Consider the following 20,446-nt stretch of genomic DNA (forward strand, 5'->3'; position numbering starts at 1 on the left):
CGGGTAAAATGTAATAAAAGGCTCCACAGCCATGAGAGCCTGTAGTTCTGAAACCCTTTTTGCTGAAGTGATTGCCAAAACGAAATCTGTTTTCCAAGATAAAAATTTTATATCCGCAGTAGCTGCTGGTTCAAAAGGAGGCAGGGTGAGTTTTTCCAGCACAAAATTGAGGTCCCATGCAGGAGTTGGTGATCTTCTGGGAGGCCTTACATTTTTGGCCCCTCTAAGATACTGTTTTAGCAGAGGATGAGAAAAGATGGGAGGCTCCGTGTTGTAATGAGCCAAGATGGCAGAGGCATGGATTTTTATTGAAGAAAAAGATAGGCCCTTGTCAGGCATCTCAGTCAAGTATTGTAAAATCTGGGGAATATTTGGTTTTGCTGTGTCTGTTCCTTGTGCTTGGTTCCAGGCACAGAATCTCTTCCATTTATCAGCATAAGATTTTCTAGTACTAGGCCGTCTGGCTTCCAAAATGACATCCATCACAGATTTACTGAGAGATGTTGTTTGAATGATTAAATGATCAGCCATGCTGCAAGGTTTGGAGTTTGGAGGTGGGTGTGCAGAATTTGATTGTTCTGCTGAGACAGTAGATGAGGTATTTGAGGCAAGTACCAAGGAGGGAGTTGAGACATATTCCTTAGAATTGGGTACCAGTGCTGGCGAGGCCAGTCCTGATCAAATTGGATTATTTTTGGTTTTTCCTGTCTGACCTTTAGTAAGACCTTGGAGAGAAGAGGCAGAGGTGGGAAGGCATAGACTGATAGGTTTTTCCAACTGAAGGATAGGGCATCCACTTTCCATGCTTATCTGTGATAAGTCCTTGTGCAGAATTTGTCCAGTTGATAATTTTGGGGAGAAGCAAATAGGTATATGTCCGGGCTCCCCCATTTATGTGTTACCATGCTGAAGATTTATGGATCCAGTTTCCACTCGTGCAGGTCCATAAGATTTCTGCTTAGGTCGTCTGCCAGAGTATTTTGTTTTCCTGGCAGGAAATGAGCTTGAACATGTACTTGGTAAGTCACGGCTGTGTTCCACAATGCCATGGCTAGTCTGCAAATGGGGTAGGAATGTGAACCCCCCTGCTTGTTTATGTACCACATAACCGTGGTGGTGTCCGTCTTTATCAGTAGTTGTCCTGGATGAAGTAAGTCCTTGAAGGCTGTCAGAGCATTATGAACCGCTAGCATCTCTTTCTGGTTGATATGCAGATGCATTTGTTTTGGGCTCCATATGCCCTGAATGCATCTCCCTGCCAGGTGCCCCCCCCCCAAGCATAGTTTGATGCGTCTGTATTTGGGTTTGGGTGGCAGGGGGTAGAGTGAATGACAGTCCCTTGTTTTGGTGACATGTCTCTGCCCACCAATGAAACTCTTGTTGGCAGGGAATGCGAGGAATCATTGTTTTCAGACTGTGACAATGTTGACTCCATAAACTTTTTAGGTACCATTGAAGTTTCCTCATATGCAGTCTTGCATATGGAATTAGTAGAATGCAGGATGCCATGAACCCCAAAGCCTGCAGAATTTGTCTTGCAGATAACTGGGTTTTTGTTGCCTTCTGTTTGAAGTATGTTGTCAGTTGCCTTTGTTTGTCTGGCTTAAGGTAAGCCATCTGGGCAGTTGTATTCAAGCTTGCACCCAAGAATGTAATTATTTGTGAAGGTACCAATTGTGATTTCTTTTCGTTTATTGTGTACCCTAGGCAAGTTAGAAGCCTTTTTACAAATGCCAGATGTTGAAGAAGAGTATCCCTGTTCTCTGCTTGAATGAGACAGTCGTCCAGATAAGGATAATTTTGAATGCTTCTTTGTCTGCAGAATGTAATTACTGGTGCCAGGCACTTTGTAAAGACTCTGGGCGCAGTAGATAAACCAAAGGGCAGTGCAGAGAATTGGTAATGCAAAAATCCTGCCTTGAAGTGGAGGTATCTTCTGCACGATTCCCTTATTGGGATATGCAGGTATGCCTCTTTTAAGTCTAGAGTCACTAACCAAGCATTCCTGCCCAGCATAGGCAGTAGCTGTTGTAAAGTCAGCGTTTTGAATTTTGAAATGTCCAGGTACGTGTTCAAAATCGATAAGTCCGTATTGGATGCCATGCATTGTCTTTTCTGGGTACCAGGAACAGCCTTGAATAAAAACCTTGTCCTTTTTCCTGTTCTGGTACTGGTTGAATAGCCCCCATCTCCATGAGGGACGTAACTTGTTTCTGAACCTCTGCCCATTGATTTTGTGGCAGATCTGGCCAACCATTTGGAATTGGCAAAGTATGGAAATGAAATCTGTACCCCTGGGATACTATGTTTAGTACCCACTTGTCCTGGGTAATTAACTGCCAATTTTGAGCATGAAGTGCTAATTTTCCCCTCAAGGGGGCTGCCAAAAGATAAGTGCTTGGGGAAGGTAGGGAGATGTCTTTGAGACTGCTTACTGTAGGGTCGTGCTTTGTTTCCTCCAGATTTGGAGGTGGAGTTACCCCATTGCTTTGACCTGTAAGAACCCTGTGATTGGTATCTAGAGCCTTTTGAGCACCTGGATTTGCCTTGAGAGGCTCTTTTGGAAACAGGAAAGGACCAGTTTTTAGTAGGCCAGTGCCTACTGAACCTGGGTGGCTGCACTTGTAAGAAACCTTTTACAGTTTGCATAGATTTAGCTTTGTCTTCCATTTTCTTTAAAACCTCTTCTGCCTTATTACCAAACAGAGAGTCATGCTGTAAAGGGGCATCCAACAATTTAGCTTTAACATGATCAGGCAGATTTTGCTCCTTGAGCCAGGCATGCCTTCTAATCACAGATCCAGTAACTGCGGCCCTGGAAGAGGCCTCCAAGGAATCAAAACCACATTGCAAAGTATGCTTTCCCACCTGTTCTGCTGCATGCAATAATTCATGTAATTCTTTATTTTCCACACAATCAGAAATCAATATCATTTTCTGTTTCAGTAAGCCCATAACATGCTGTTGATATTTAAGCATAAGAAACTGGCAGTTTAAGGCCCTAATTGCCAAGATTGCAGACATATAATCCTTCTTTCCCCATCTGTCCAGCGCCCTGGAATCTCTATCAGACGGGGTAGGATTTTTGGCTGTAGAGGCCTTTACAGCTTTGGGACCTTGTGATATAGTCTCAGGATCAGCAGCAGGATTTTTGAATAGAAATTTGCGGGAGTCCGGAACATTGCAATATCTGTCTGGCTTACTAGGAGCCGAAGGCAGGGAATCAGGAGCCATGATTGATTCAGAAAACACATCATCAACAATGTCTAACACAGGAGTTATAGCCAAAGGCCTATGCTGAGGAAGGAGAAGGAAATCCCTAAGCCTCTTTTTTGATTTAGAGAAATCCTGACTCTCCCAATGAAAATGTTCCCTTAAAGTATGCAAGGTTTCACCAAAAGAATAATCCTCAGGAGGAGCTGCAGATGGGATGAATTCTTCTGGATCTGAATCCTCATAGGGAGGAATAGAAAATTCCTGATCAGAAGAGGAATCAGAAGAAATGGAAACCTGATCTGAAGATTCATAACCAGTGTCTTGCCTAGGCCTCTTAGCAGGGGTGGGTGGGGGGTTGGGAACCCCTGATCAAGGTAATTAAGTCCTCAGCCATTTTGATCATCTGTTTTTTATGCATAGGGGCCTGAGCATGTGGCTCATGCATCATTTTTTTAGACTTAGAAACTGTTTTTGAAGTTGGTGTCGGTTTTAAATAAAAATGTTGAGGCCTGAAAACACCCTCAGAAGCCGGTGCCTGCTCAGCAGTTCCGGACCCATCCAAGGGAGAGACATCCGCGGGATCAATACTCTGAGAATCTCGCGGCATACCAGACTCCGGATGGGTTGGAAGAGGCCTGCAACTCAAAAGTAGCAGGTATCAGGGGCTGCGAAGGCGCCTCATTGAGTACCGTAAACCGGCGACTGGCTTAGGAGAAGCTTCGTCTTCGGTTTTGGACCTCGACGGTCTGTGTCTGTCTTTTTCTTTGTGTTTTTTGTGAACTCCGGTAGTCGGATTGCTAACCGATGACATTTCAGGGTAATTAAATCTGGATCCAAAATATTTTGAAGCAAAAATATACTGACACTTAATAGTGCGTTGGTTAAATCTCGCACAAAACTGACAGCAAGGCACGTTATGATCTGGGCCTAGGCAAGGAATACAGTACAAATGAAAATCCTTATGAGGTATTTGCTTCCCACAAGCAATGCAATTATTAACTTTTACTGACATCGGTAAGGAGCAAGAAAAAGTTTCCCCAGCGGGGTACTTGGCTTTAGTTGAAGACTTCGGTTCTGAAACTCAAATGTGAAAATTTCAGGAGTCGGCTGACCGGCACTTGCGAACTGCTTCTGTTCAGACACCGTGCGGCAAGAAAGACTGAATAAAATAGCGTCGGCTGCATGTTTTATACACCTGACGTCATGGAAGAGGAGACAGCAACCGACGCAGGACCCAAGACTTTGTTATTCAGGCCGACTGAGGGCAACCTGCCAGCAGATTACTCAAATGTATTGACTGCAACAGTGAAACGCGAAGAACATCAAGGGACTGCCATTCACTCTACCCCCTGCCACCCAAACCCTAACAACAGACACATCAGACTATGCATGGGGGGCTCACTTGGCAGGGCAGTGCATTCAGGGTAAATGGAACCCGAATCAAATGCACCTGCATATCACTCAAAAATAAATGTTAGCTGTACAGAATGCTCTGACAGCCTTCAAGGACCACATACTTCCAGGACAATTATTGGTAAAGACGGACAACACCACTGTTATGTGGTACATAAACAAGCAGGGGGGAACCCACTCATATCCTCTCTGCAGACTAGCCATGGCTCTGTGGAACACAGCGTTGAGCTACCAAGTGCACCTACAGGCTCAATTCCTGCCAGGCAAGCTAAATACACTGGCAGATGACCTAAGCAGAAATCTCATGGACCCACACGAGTGAAAACTGGATCCAGAGATATTCAGCATTTGGGAAACAAATGGGGGAGCCCAGAGATAGACCTGTTTGCCTCCCCTCAGAACTACCATTTGGAAAAATTCTGCACAAGGACTCCCCCCACAGACAAGCTTGGAAAGTGGATGCCCTGTCCTTCACATGGAAAAACCTATCAGTTTATGCCTTTCCCCCTGTGTCTCTCCTCTCCAAAGTGCTACTAAAGATCAAACAGGACAAACCAAGGACAATACTTATTGCACCAGATTGGCCACGCCAACACTGGTGTACCCCCTCTTGTGCAGTGTCACTTCGGGAACCATGGCACCTTCCTCAGACCCCTGCCCTGCTGTCCCAGCAGGAAGGCCAGATTCTGCACCCACAGCTTCAATCCCTGAACCTTGCAGCCTGGCTAATTTCATGATCTCTCCGTTACCATCCCTTAGTAAGCAAGTGATAGATGTCATTCTGGAGGTAAGGAGGCCTAGTACTAGAAAATCTTATGTGGAAAAGATTCTGTTCCTGGAACCAAACACAGGGGATGGACACAACTGTGCCCAATTTACTGCACATTCTTCAATATTTAACTGAGATGCTTCACAAGGGCCTTTCCTTTTCTTCCATCAGAATTCATGCCTCGGCCATTTCTGCTCATTATAATACAGAGCCACCCCTCTTCTCTCATCCACTACTGAAGCAATGCCTTAGAGGGGCCAAAAACTTAAGACCACCCAGGAGAGCCCCTACTCCAGCCTCGGACCTTAACTTTGTATTGGAAAAGCTCACTTTTCCTCCCTTTGCGCAAGCTGCAAACGCAGAGTAGAAATTCCTTTCTTGGAAAACAGCCTTCCTTCTAGCCATCACTTCAGCAAGAAGAGTGTCTGAATTACAGGCCCTCATGGTAGTGGAGCCTTTCATCATCTTTCATGCGGACAAGGTGTCCCTCAGGACCAATTCCTCCTTTATGCCCAAGGTGGTTTCCAGTGTGGCCCTTAATCAGTCCATTCATTTGCCAACATTCTTTTCTATTCCACAGAACAAAGGGGAACGAATACTGTACTCCTTGGACGTGGACAGACAACTTAGATTTTACTTGGATAAGACTAAGCCTCTCAGGAAATCTGAACAGCTGCTGGTTGCATTTGCTGCAGGGGCAGAGAGGAAGGCCATTTCAAAGCAAACCATTTCTAAGTGGATAGGCCATTGCATTCATTTCTGCTATAAGCACCATGGAAAACCTACCTCACTGGGGATAAGACCACATTCAACCAGGCTGTATCTACCTGTACAGCCTTTCTCAGAGTTGTCCCTACCAGGGACATCCTAGAAACTGCTACCTGGAGCTGATTTTGCCATTGCAGTCTTGCAGGGCCTTATAGCTGGTCCTAATGCTAATTGCCTTCTCCCTTCCTTAGCTTTGGGAGTCTACCCAAATGTAATGACTGCAACAGTGAAACATGAAGAACATAGTACAGTTTGTAGATGTTCGAGTGCATTCACTGTTGCAGTCCTGGTTACCCTCCCTCCAGTCCCCTGACTTCTATGGGCACCTGACATCTGGGGCAAGAAAAACTGATATAATGCGTCGGCTGCATGCTTTATACCCCTGACTACCTGACGTCATGCAAGATGAGACCACAACAGATGCAGGACCCTAGACTTTGATAATCAGGCCGACTGAGGGCTACCTGCAAGCAGATAACCCAAATGTAATGACTGCAACAGTGAATACACTCGAACATCTACATTTATGGTAAGTGTACACAACTATAATTTTTTCTCTGAGGGTAGGTCCAGTTCTCCTGTTCTGAGGATTAGGTACTTGGGCATCGCTTAAGTACCTCACATCTTCCACACACAACGTGCGTCATATGTATGGTGTTGGGAAGGTATAAGGCTTTGGTGTACTGGCCGGATGTTCGGCTACAACTGTAAAGAATACTGCAGCAGTGAAAATTAGAACATCTACTCTTACGGTAAGATCTTACACAACTGTACTTTATTCTGGCCGGACTTCCAGTCTTACAGCAGGAATCCTTGAATGATAGCTGTTAAGTAGTGGGCGATTTGTTAGTGCTCATTTGACATAGGTTTGTATCCCAGGACTGGTGATGATTTAAGTGGAAAGCATTAATGCATTTTTTGGGTATTTCTTCTCCCTGGGTTATTTAATGGAGCTATGATGAGTTGCTTCTGGTGGCATTCTGGGTAGATTGCACATAGGTACAGATTGTGCTGTATGACATTCCATTTGTCTGGGCTTTAGTTGAGAAGTAAGTTTCCAGGAAATGTAAACAGTCGACTTGAAATGGTAATACTGGTGCTCTGGTAGTACATGGGTGATTGTGCACGAACACACAGAGGTGGCTTGCTAGGGGAAGTGTGAGAATCTGTGAAGATCTGTGTTTCAGAAGTCTCAAACCTTTTATTTTTTTTTTAAGCATCTTTATTAAAATCAGTTTACCTAATGATGATGCCAGTGCACATACAACCAAAAGTCTATATCCTTAAGTTTTTTGCAATCTGTTAATTTAAGAATTTGGCAGCTAAATCATTCATTTACAACTACTTGCCTACACTAATCCCAGAAGTATTAGAGCTGGAACCCAGAATGATGTAACCGCTCCCTGCCCTCCTGTGAATACTAATGCCATAAACATGGCATACTACAGTTGGCCTTCCACATTCAGAAGCAATATTTAAAAACGTAATTTTTATTTAAAGTTTTCAAAACACCCTTTTCTTTTCACAGAAAACAGTGTTTGCAGGCATAAAGATGTACTTTTGTTTGAAAAGAAAAGCACGTTTCGTACTTTTAAATGTGATCTGTAAAAGGACTACCTCCTTTGGAAAAAATAAAAATTAAATTGGGCTTACAATAGATAATTTGTACACTAATCTAATATTTATTGCACACTGGTATGTTTATCCATTTTTTTTCTTAATACCTGTAGATGTTAGTCATTCTGTCTGAACTGTTACCTCCTGTTGGTCACATTCATTTAAGGCATGAATAATCTGCTATCTACATACGAGTGTGTGTGAGATTATGTTTATAAGCAGAAATACAGGACAGTGGCACAATCACGATAGGGTGCTTCTTTACAGTCCAGAGGTGTGCCATGAGAAGTGCAGACCCCTAAGACCCTTTTCAGTTGCATGTCTAATGATTTTGTTCTTCTGACAGGTATGTTAATATTTGGTTTCTCTGCTTACTTGTTCTATTCTCGTCTTCTGTAGGTACGTGTGAATGTTGTGCAAAATAATTTGGCCTTGTTAATCTACCTCATGAGGATGGTGAAGGCATTGATGGATAATCCCACCCTTTACCTTGAGAAATATGTAAGTGGCATTTTGTTTACAGTTTTCTGATTCGTAAAAGCTTCTTTTTACATATGGTTGTTTCAGTTCCCAAATAAATTTTAATGGGGAAAGCAAAATTTTAATTGTGTTGGTTAAGATAGCTTAGTAAAGCCACCCTGCACAGGACCTGTTTTAGGCACCACACTAGACCTTCCGCGGTGGTGCAGCGGTAGAGTTGTTGCCTCACAGCAAGAGGTTCTCCCGTTCGATTCTCGGCTTGGGTTGGGAGTGCCTTCTGTGTGGAGTCTGCATGTCCTCCCCGTGGTTGAGTGGGTGTTCGAAAGACATGCGTTGAATGGGCGTGCCTTCATTGAAGGTTGGGTGTCGGGCTGGCAACTCGACACCAAAAAAAAAACAACTGCCAATCATTAGCGGACCGGAGTTCTGCTATGGCCACCCCTAAAAGCCGAAAGACACACACACTGGTGTATTAGTGAAGATCAGTAATTTGCTTTGAGTCTTTCAGAGCCTACACATTCAGGTGATGGGCATTTTAAATCTAGTTACTGGGTGTCACATGTTCATTAATGAATTATGCCATAGCTTGCCTTGTTTTGTCAGACTGTTCATTGCTTTCTTGCCAACTTGAAAATGAATAATCAAAGAATTACTATTCTTCACTTTAACCATCCCCTCTTCTTACCTTTTTTTGCAGCTGCACGAACTGATTCCCGCAGTGATGACTTGCATAGTGAGCAGGCAGCTGTGTTTGCGACCAGATGTGGATAATCACTGGGCCCTTCGAGACTTTGCGGGCAGGCTGATAGCACAGATCTGTAAGAACTTCAGTACAACAACAAACAACATCCAGTCACGGTTGACAAAAACCTTCACCAAGGTAAAGGGAGTCACTTAAAGGGATGGTCAAGGGACAATTTGGTAAAGCCGGGGTGTAATTTTGCTAGTGTTGTGATTGACTTAGCCTGTACTTTGTTTCAACACACTGATGAAGAGCTTGATGATATGTCTTACCTGTTCTTAGAGCCTATAGAAGTCAAAGGCTTCATTTGCAATCTGTTTTTTTCAAATATGTCAACAAAATTAATTTTACAGCCTCCCTAAAATGGAAAAATAAAAGTGTGGTGTACAGATGCTGGAGGGAGAAAACAACCTGCTGTTGTTACCCTTAATGTTTAGAGGAGGAAGTTATTATATGTAGAAGACAATAAGTTATGTCTTTAGAAGCCCAGTCAAAGTAGGAAATTACAGAGTGTATGAAGGAGCAGCTAAAAGATTAAAACAACCTAGAACTGTGACAGAGTGGAGGGCATGTTTTAAGTATGGGGTGTGCTGAAATTCTGAGAAAGCTTAAGTGGGTCCCTGGAGCAGCAGCAGACGTGTGTATGTCAGAGGAATATATACCAGGGTGGACCCTTCTTCCTTGTGTTCGCTGGATCCGAAGGTCCACCTGACTTTTGGCTTCACTGGCAGCCCAGTGCCAACATTGGCTCCAGCTCAGAACCGATAACCTTCAATGCTCAAATCAAGCAGGTTAGTTTCTCTGGTTCTGAGTATTCCCTTCTGCTCCTTGAGCAAAGGGGCACCTTTAGGTAGGGTGGCTTTTTCCTTTTCTCCTAGCACTCCTCCTCTTCGGTCACTAGGGTCTTCCCCATCTCGATTCACATTCAGGGCCTCTCTGGCTTGGATCTGGCATGCAGGATTGTCTTCCCATAAACCCTCCCAGCCATCTTCGATGGCTTCTTCCATCTGGTCATCGAGGTCAGTGGGCAACATGAAAACTATTGATGTTCATCGTGTGTCACTGTTGCAGTCATTACACTTGGGTTATCCTGCTGGCAGGCTACCCGCAGTCGGCCTGAATTCCAAAGTCTAGGTCCGGCGTTGGTTGCTGTTGCCTCTTCCCTGATGTCAGTGCGCCAGGGGTATAAAAAATGCAGCCGACGACATTTTCTTCAGTCTTTCTTGCCGCGTGGTGCCCGAAGCAAAAGCAGTTCGCAAGTGCCGGTCGGCCGACTCCTGAGATTTTCAAATTCGAATTTCAGATCCGAAGTCTTCATTAAAGCTAAGTACCCCATTGGGGAAACTTTTTTCTTGCTCCAGACCGATGTCAGAAAAAGTCAACAATTGTATTTCTTGTGGGAAGCAAATACCTCATAAGAATTTTCATTCTTACTGTATTCCTTGCCTAGGCTCTGATCACAACATTGCTAGCTGTCAGTTTTGTGCTAGATTTAACCAACGCACTATTAAGCGTCTGTTACGATTTTGCCTTTCATTACTTTGGACGAAGATTCAATTATATAATGCTGTCAGAACAACCGATGACCGGAGTTAATAAAAAGCGCAAGGAAAAGGACAGGCATCTGAGGTCCAAAACCAACGACGAGGCTTCCGCTAAGCCAGGCTCTGGTTTGCCGGTTCTCAGTGAGGTGCTTTCGCAGCCCCTGACGCCCACTATCTCAGAGCCACAGGCCGCTGCCGATTCCCACGTGGAGCCAGCTAGGCCTCTGGATACTCAAGGTATTGGACACTCGGAAAGTATTCCCTCAGATGGGTCCGGAGTCTCTGAGCAAGCATCGGCTTCTGAGGGTGTTTTCAGACCTACACAGCTATATGTAAAGCCTACTTCAGCTTCAAAGCAAAGACTAAAGCAGCTCTAAAGACAAAGAAACAAGTACAGCATTCTCCTGGACAGACTTCCATGCCTAAAAAACAGATGCTCAAAATGACTGAAGACCTAATTACCTTGATCAGGGGTTCCCATCCCCCTCCTGATAAGAGGCCTAGGCAAGAGACAGAATATGAATCTTCAGATCAGGTTTCCATTTCCTCTGACTCCTCTTCTGAGCAGGAATACTCTCTTCCTCCCTATGTGGATTCTGATGCTGAAGAATCTATTCCTTCAGCCTCTCCTCCTGAGGATTTATCTTTTGGGGAAACCCTGCATACCATGAGGGAGCACTTCCACTGGGAGAGCCAAGACTACTCAGAATCAAAGAAAAGGCTTAGAGATTTTCTTTTACTAGCTCAGCACAGGCAGCTTGCTATTCTTCCTGTGTTAGACATTGTAGATGATGTGTTTTCAGAGTCCGCCCTTTCTCCCGACTCTTTACCCCCTGCCGCTGTAAAACCAGACATATACTACAGGGTTCCAGACTCACATAAATTTCTTTACAAAAACCCTGCTGCTGATCCCGAAACTAGTTCTCAGGGTCCCAAAGGGGTCAAGGCTTCTACTGCAAAAAAGCTCTATCCCCTCTGACAGGGATTCTAGGGCACTAGACAGATAGGGGAAGAAAGTTTACACTTCTGCTACTTTGGCTGTGAGGGCTTTAAACTGTCAATTTCATATGCTTAAATATCAGCAATACTTAATGTCACCGCTAAAACAGAAAATGTTGGCAAATTCTGATTGTGCAGAAAATAAGGAAATGCAGGATTTATTGCATGCAGCTGAACAAGTAGGAAAGCATACTTTGCAATGTGGTTTTGATTCTCTAGAGGCCTCTTGCAGGGCCGCAGTTACGGGTTCTGTCATTAGGAGGCATGCCTGGTTAAAGGAACAGATTCTACCTGATCATGTTAAGGCAAAATTACTAGATGCTCCATTACAGCATGATACTTGATTTGGTGTTAAAGCAGAGGAGGTGTTTTAGAAAATGGAGGACAAAGCGAAATCTGTGCAAACAGTAAAGGATTTCTTACAGGTACAGCCACCTAGATTTAGCAGAAACTGGTCTACTAAGAATTGGTCCTTTCCAGTGTCAGACAAACCACAAAGGGGCAGATACAGACGCCCTAGAGGAAGATCCCAGCCCCAGGGCTCATACAGGCCTAAACAGTGGGCCGCTTCTACCTCCAAAAGCGGAGAAGACAAATCACAGCCATACAGGAAACAGTCCCAATGACTTCCCTCTGGCAGCACCAAGCACTTACCTTTTGGCAGCCCCCTTGGGGGGGAAACTAGCACTTTTTTTTCCACAAAACTGGCACATGATCACCCAGAACAAATGGGTCTTGAATATAGTGTCCCAGGGCTACAGGTTCCACTTTCACACCCTGCCAAGGGCAAAAGGCATGCCAGACCTGCCACACAATCAATGGACAGAGGCACAAAAACAAGTTTCATCCCTCATGGACATGAGGGCCATTCAGCGAGTACCACAGCAAGAGCAGGGACAAGGATTTTACTCAAGGCTTTTCTTGGTACCACGAAAGGACAAAGCCTGGAGGCCAATACTGGACCTGTCTGTTCTGAATACATTCCTGGACGTTCCAAAATTCAAAATGTTGACTTTGCAGCAGCTTCTGCCCATGCTGGCAAGAAGGCTTGGCTTGTAACTTTGGACCTAAAAGAGGCATACCTGCATGTACCAATCAGACAATCTTGCAGAAGATACCTCAGATTCATAGCTGGCTCAATGCACTACCAATTCTCTGCACTGCCCTTTGGCTTATCTACTGCGCTCAGGTCTTCACAAAATGCCTGGCACCAGTAATTGCATATTGCAGACAAAGAAGAATTCAAGTATATCCTTACTTAGATGATTGCCTTATTCAAGCAGAGAACAAGGACATTCTACTAGAGCACCTGGCGTTTGTAAAAAGATTATTGATTTGCCAAGGGTACACAGTAAACGAAAAGAAATCAAAATTAGTAACCTCTCAAGAGATAATATTCCTGGGTGCAAGCTTAAATACAACTGCCCAGATGGCTTATCTCACGCCAGACAAACAAAGGCAACTGACTTCTTACTTCACAATGTTGGCAACAAAGACCCAGTTAACTGCAAGAAAATTTCTGCAGGCCTTGGGCTTCATGGCATCCTGCATTCTGCTAATCCCATATGCCAGAGTGCATATAAGGAAACTACAATGGTATCTAAAAAGTGTTTGGACTCAACATTGCCACAGCCAGGAAACATTGATTACCCTCATTCCTTGCCTTCAACAGGAGTTTCGATGGTGGGCACAGTCCTGTCACCTCAACAAGGGACAGCCATTCAACCTACCCACAGCCAGGCAGTCAATAACAATAGATGCTTCAGATTATGCCTGGGGGGCACACGTGGCAGTAAAATGTATTCAGGGCACATGGCCCTCAAGCCAAATGCATCTTCATATCAATCAAAAAGAGATGCTAGCTGTTCAAAATGCCCTGACAGCTTTCAAGGACTTTCTTCATCCGTGACAACTACTGATAAGGACGGACAATACTACAGTCATGTGGTACATAAACAAGCAGGGAGGCACACATTCGTACCCCCTCTGCAGACAAGCCATGACTTTGTGGGACACAGCATTGACTTATCTAGTACATTTGCAAGCACAATTCCTGCCAGGAAAAAAAAATACTCTGGCAGACGAATTAAGCAGAAACATTATGGATCCCCACGAGTGGAAACTGGATCCACAAGTCGTCAGCATGATAAAAAAGAAATGGGGATGCCCAGACATAGATCTTTTTGCCTCCTCTCACAACTACCAACTACAGAGATTCTGCACAAGGACTTATCAAAAGCAAGCATGGAAAGTGCATGGAAAGTGGATGCTCTATCATTCAGGTGGAAAGCCCTGACAGTATATGCCTTTCCTCCTCTGCCTCTCCTTCCCAAGGTGCTCCTAAAGGTCAGACAAGAGAAGACAAAAATGATTCTGATTGTCCCAGACTGGACAGCCAGCACTGGTACCCAATCCTAAAGAACTTGTCTCAAGGCCCAGCCTGGACATTGTCTCTAATTCCTCACTTACTGACCCAATGAAACAATCATATCCTGCACAGCCAACTCAGGACCCTAAATCTGTCAGCATGGCGAATAATGTAGCCATTAAGAACACACCTCTCTCTAAAGCAGTGATGGATGTTATTTTGGAGGCCAGGAGGCCAAGTACCAGAAAATCTTATGCAGAAAAATGGAAGAGATTCTGTGCTTGGAACCAGGCACAAGGAATTGACACGCTTGTACCAAATATTCCTCAGATTTTACAATACCTAACTGAGATGCTGGACAAAGGCCTATCCTTCTCATCAATTAAAATCCATGCCGCTGCCATTTCAACTCATTACAATACGGAACCACCTATTTTTTCTCACCTATTGCTAAGGCAGTACCTCAGAGGGGTCAAAAACATACGACCTCCAAGGAGAGCACCAATACCTACATGGGACCTCAATTACGTCTTGGAGAAACTTACACTGCCACCTTTTGAGCCAGCCAATTCAGCTGAAATAAAGTTCTTATCTTGGAAAACAGCTCTGCTCCTAGCAATATCCTCTGCAAGACGAGTTTCAGAGTTACAGGCTCTCATGGCTGTGGAATCTTTCATCATTTTCCATCCAGACAGGGTTTCTCTGAGGACTAACCCTACATTTATGCCTAAGGTAGTGTCCAATGTGGCCCTTAACCAAACCATTCATTTGCCTACTTTTTATCCAAACCCACAGAGTAAGGGTGAGAGACTCCTGAATTCTTTGGACATACACAGACAGCTATGCTTCTACTTGGACAGAACTAAAGCTTTCAGAAAGACTGAGCAATGTTTAGTGGCATATGCTGCAGGATCGCAAGGAAAGCCTATCTCAAAGCAGACTATTTCGAAATGGATAGGCCACTGCATTCGATTCTGTTATTCACAACATGGCAAATCAATTCCTAAGGACATTAGGCCACATTCTACCAGAGCAGCAGCCTTCCTCAGAGGGGTACCAACCAAAGACATTTTAGAGGCTGCAACTTGGAGTTCAGTGCACACTTTCACCAAGCACTACCATTTACCTCTCTACTCTAAAGCCAGAGCAGGCTTTGCCAGTGCAGTTTTGCAGGGCCTTATAGCCTCTCCTAATCCTATTTAGACCCAGCCACTCTACCTCAGCTTTGGGAAGTGCTCTGGGACAGCTCACATCAGCCAGCCTCCAGTCTGCCCCCATGGTGAGGCTTCCCAACTTCCCTCTCCTCCCCAGCTTTGTCAGAGTGGGAGGTTTTGGGGAAGAGAAAGTGCAAGAGGAAGCATTTAGATTCCCCAGAGGAGTTTCTCACCGAGGATACTGACATTGAGGAAGAAGTGGGTTCTACTAATTCCCCGTGCGATGATGCCTCTTTCTGAGATTTTACTTGAGCCAAAAAAAAAAAAATCAGCTAGAAAACCTTTAATGTAATAGTAATCTTTGAGTAGATAAGTTTTCAGGTATGTGTGTTAAGATGATAGAGTTGGAATAGTTTGTTATGGAACTAGGAATAATAGTAGCATAGTTGGAATATAGATCTCATGAAACTAGGAATAATAGCAGATTGTAAGGAATTCGTTTCACCGTAATAAATGTACATTCTCACAAGAGAAGGAACAGCAGGAAGGTTTTTACTGAGATATAGTATAAATTATGAAATCTGTATTAAAGAAACAAGAACACTTAGATTGTTTTTGAGTGTAGCTTCATGTGTTTGCAAAATTGAGGAAGGTTGTCAAGGTTTCTAATGTTCTCAGGGAGGGAGGGAGGGAGTTCTCTGATGCAGGGATCAATTCAGAAAAATATTTTTCACCAATTGACAGGGTAAAAGAAGGTCTACAGAGCTGTGTAGTATCATTGCTTTGGAGAAAGTAGTTAGTTACATGATTTCGAATTTTGCAGTGAAGAAGTGGGTACATACCTCTCAACCTCTTAGTGTAAAAGGTCTGGACAAAACCTGTCAGAATGGGGGGCAAAAGCCCAAAAAATAGGAACATATTTTAAATATTGCTCTTACAAAACTTAGAAGGTTGCTATAATAACAGGATTTGTCTTACCAAGCATTTTTCTGATGTATATGAAGTCCAAAGCACAAGTGTATATTATTATTTCGTGGCTTCAATCCTCAGATCATCCCAGCGATTTGCCTGAAAATCACAAGTTTTATGAGGAACAGAATAAAAATATAAGGCAAAAATCTGGACTTTCTGCTAAAATCTGGACAGTTGAGAGGTATGAGTGGGTAGTAAGAGTCCTATATTAAGTGTATAAGGGAGGGAGTTAAGGTGAAAAGAGGCTGTTTTGATGATTGGGAACCAGATGGCCTTCTTGATGGAAGTGCAGTGATGATCTGTGCAGTTAAAAAGGTGAATAAACCTGAGATCTTGTTTTCATTTTTATTGTACGTTTGTATTGCATGATGAGCGGAAAGCAAAGATGGGAAGACCATATTTGAACTTGTGGTGTGAATATTTGTACAGCAAATAACTCTCCAAGCTTCAGTTGTCAGAAGATTGAAAATTCTATAGGGAACTTTTAGTTCTGAGATTGTTGTTCTGCCTGGTTTTAAAAGTGTAGTGTATGATCATTTAGTATACTAAGGCATTTTTTGCTCATAAACCTTAATGAGAGCGATACTGTAAGGATCCTTGATTATTGGTGGTGAGATGTTACGAAGTATTCCAGATGTACCATAAAGCATGACATTAGGGCTTTTTAGAACAAAGTATAGAGTCCCTTGTGGTGTGTAGTTCAAATAAAACAGGCAATAGATGTTCCAAATAAGTTGGTATACACTCCCGAAAAAGATGGAATATTTATTAAGCGCTTTTGTTTCTTATAGTAAAAAAACTTCCTCAGAATAAATTCACTAACCAAACCCAACATTTAAATACCTCTCAAAATTACATTCCATTAATCCCATTCAAGTAATTACATGCTTAAAAGCTCCCCTACTTAAAGGGGAACTATACAACATCAAAAGAAACATCAAACAGTCCCTGATTACATCACAAATAATATATAACCAATATATGTTAAGTTGTCTATCTCACGTTCATTCTTGCTGGATGGGTTCGGAGCCGATCCTCGTCTCCGACTCGTCCAATACTAAAGCTCGAGAGCTAATTCCACCGGCTCGAGGCTCCCCTATATCCCACAATGCTAGGCGGTAACTACCCAGATCTCGTTTGCCGCTTAGCTGACGAGGTGCTTTTCTACTGGCTCTGGCAGGTTAGTGGAAAATTATTTCTATTTTCACAAATCTTTAGACCCCTATTACTTACCTTAGTATAACTTTAGTTTTAATTCTCCTTTTCCTTGGATCAACACCTCTTTTGCCCATAATCCTTCCTTTATTCCCCTTTTAACTTTAGGCCTTAGGCCCCTTCCCCTCCCTTTCCTAGTCCTTTGTGTGACTGGAAATTAATATTTTTCTTAATTAATATTTCTTAAAGGCCTGTGTGTGTGTGTGTGTGTGTGAGAGTGTTTTTCTTACTTAGGCCTTTAGTATGTCTAAGGACTCCAAGGTCTCAGGCTTCAAGAAGTGTGACTCGTGCTGTCAGAAAATGTCTCTGACAGACTGTCACACTTCTTGTGTGTATTGCCTGGGACCTTTGCACCTGCAGGACTCATGTGCTGTGTGCCATGGTTTCAGCCCTAGAGTCCTGCAGGAACGCAAAAATAAATTGATTTTGCATGGCTTATTAAAGCCTGAAGGCCCCCCGACACAGTCTGCGTCGGGGAAGCCTTCTAAGACTTCCAGACAGTCGGCTCCAACATTCCTTAGTGTTTCATGTGATAAAAATAGAATAGAATAAAAACATGCTCACCAGAAATTTTTCATTATACCTAAAAAATAAAAAATTAATAATGAAAATCTAAATTCATACTTCCAAATGCTTCAACTTTAAAATAACAGTTTATAGAGGAAGCCTCATTGATACCAGGAGACCTCATGGCATTGGGATTGAGCAGCCATTTTAACTCACATTTATTAAGATGCTTGTTTTTAATAATGCCCCTCTGATCCTTGATAACCTGCTCCAAAACACTAAATTTGAAAGAGTGAGTAGGTGAAGACAGAATGTGTTTAGGAAGTACGTTTTTCATGTTACTTTTCTTGGCATCCAAAAGATGCTCATGTACCCTCTCCCTGAGCTTCCCGCATGTCTTTCCAACATAAAATGCAGCATGTTTTATGCAGGAAGCTACATAAACCACCTGGGAATTCTCCGGTAAAATGCCCCTTTAATTTAATTTGGACACCATTCACAATGTGTCTGTGGTGAACATGTATGGATTTTGAGTACAATGGCCACATTTGAACATACCCTTTTTCTTTACACATTCATATGCCTTAAACTCCAACAAATTCTAAAAGATCTGTCTTTTTATATACAGCAGTTGGACCACTACCTAATAAGTCAGATATTCTGTTGTCACATGAAAACATTACCCAGTTTTTCTTCAACATGTCATACACATCATAACTGTGCAGTGTAAAGGTAGTGATAAGTGATAAATAATCTCCATTTATCACCTTTTTCATTTTTATTATTCACTAAATTAAGTATAGGCTCATCTACCAGGATTGCATTACTGTGTTCCATAATGAGTAGACTACTCCAGGCTGGGGAACAGCCTTTGGGGCCATGAAGTCACAAGGCACCTAGTCACCCTCTCAAAATGAAAGATCACCTCAACATAAAAGAAATAACATCACTACACTTTGGTACTTCAAGCCTTTCAGTCTCTCCTCATTCCAGGTCCCTTTAAAGTTTTCAGAGACAGCATGACAGTGCTGTGATATGTAAACAAATGGGGGACCAGGTCTTACCTCCTGTGCAGACTAGCTCTGCAAGTATGGGAGCTGGCAGTCAAATTGCAGACCACCCCTTCAGGCAGTATACATTCCCTCCAAATCTAATGTATTGGCTGACACATTGAGCAGGTCCAAAACACAACGGCATGAATGGATGCTTCACAGGATGTGTTTTTGGACATTGTCCACTAATGAGGTATTCCACAAGTGGATCTCTCTGCCTCCCCCCATGAACAGACAACTTCCTCAATTTTGTGCCAGAGACCCATACCATCTGGTCTGGAAAGTAGACACACTCAGTTTTTCATGGAGAGGGATGTTCCTATATGCATTCCCTCCTCTGCCCCTCTTTCCATAAGTCCTACTTAAGATACAGCAGGACATCATAAAACCAACACGACTGTACATAAAACTAAAATACAACAAATGGCCAGTGACCCAAGCAGTTTAATCAAACCTTAGTCACACTTAGTTAAATATACAGCCTCATTAACACTTGAATTAACAATTAAAAAACATCCAATGAATGTAATCCATTAATTACCTTGTAAAAATACCTTCCAGTTACACTCTGCATTCAAGCCATTTGGCATCAAAGTATACTTTAAAGTAAGAACAGTTTCTTTATATAATAATGTCGTCTTAATTTTAAAAATATCAAAACAGTCTACTTTTTCCAAAATACTACCACTTAATAAATTAGCATCCTAATATGATGTAACATAAAATGTGTAGCTACTAGACTTTCAGTCTTTTCGTTTTTACATCTGTAAGATGTTTCTGCATCCTAATTTTAAAAGATCTTTTTGTCTCCTCTATATAAAATAAGTTACAGGAACATCTTAAGACAAAAATAACCCTTTTTGTATTACAATTAAAAACTTCCCTACGCTCAAAATTAACATTATTATTTTTTTCAAAAGTTCTTACTATACATTTACATATAGAGCAGCTTCTATAAGTCACAATACCCAACACTCTAGGCTCCAACATTCTTTCCTTATCTGGGGACATAAACTGACAATGGACAATCGTGTCCTTAATATTCCATCCCTGCCTTAAAGACAAGGATGGTTTAAAAGGAAACTACTTAAAGGGCAGGATTCACGAAGGCTTGCACGGAGTAGTGTAAGACTCCATGCAGCCTTCGCGATCCATGAGCAGCCCTAAATTCCGTGTAAGAGACCAGCTAAAACGTCTCTTACACGGAGTGGGTGTGGATATGCTAATCACCTCACTTGCAGCCGAAAGGCATGCAAATGAGGTAGATTAGCGATCCAGGAAGCCCAAAGCAGCCCGTGTAAGAGCCGTTTTAGCTGCAGAAATGTACTCAGTTGACAACTGAGTACATTTCTGCAAAAAACACAATGGAGCCATGTCAGCTCCAAATAAAGGGTGCATCTGTGTCAGGCAGCATGCCAATGGCCAAATATGTGGCCATTGGCAAGGTACCCCGATGCAAATATAAGAAATAAATATATATGTTTAAACGCAGCGCAGCCCCGTGCAAACGGGCTGCGCTATATAAAACATAAAAATGAAGGTTATAAACCCACAAATGTGGGTTTTATGCAATACATGGATTTACAATGCAGGGACCAGCAGACCAAAAACAACATGGCCACCGTTTAGT

The 20,446-nt window shown here is 42.9% G+C and overlaps 1 protein-coding gene across 2 annotated transcripts in view; it reads left to right on the forward strand.

Moving 5' to 3' along the window:
- TAF6 (TATA-box binding protein associated factor 6) overlaps positions 1 to 20,446 on the forward strand; it is a 1,437,250-nt gene that overhangs the window by 764,940 nt on the left and 651,864 nt on the right. For both annotated transcript variants that reach the window (XM_044077259.1, XM_044077258.1), the window contains 2 exons: positions 8,183 to 8,284; positions 8,961 to 9,143. In XM_044077259.1, the coding sequence (XP_043933194.1) occupies positions 8,183 to 8,284; positions 8,961 to 9,143 (285 nt within the window). The remainder of the gene's footprint in view (positions 1 to 8,182; positions 8,285 to 8,960; positions 9,144 to 20,446) is intronic.

Source organism: Protopterus annectens, chromosome 7.part0 (genome assembly GCF_019279795.1).
Source record: "Protopterus annectens isolate FY-2018-M chromosome 7.part0, PAN1.0, whole genome shotgun sequence".
Classification (NCBI taxonomy): Eukaryota; Metazoa; Chordata; order Ceratodontiformes; family Protopteridae; genus Protopterus; species Protopterus annectens.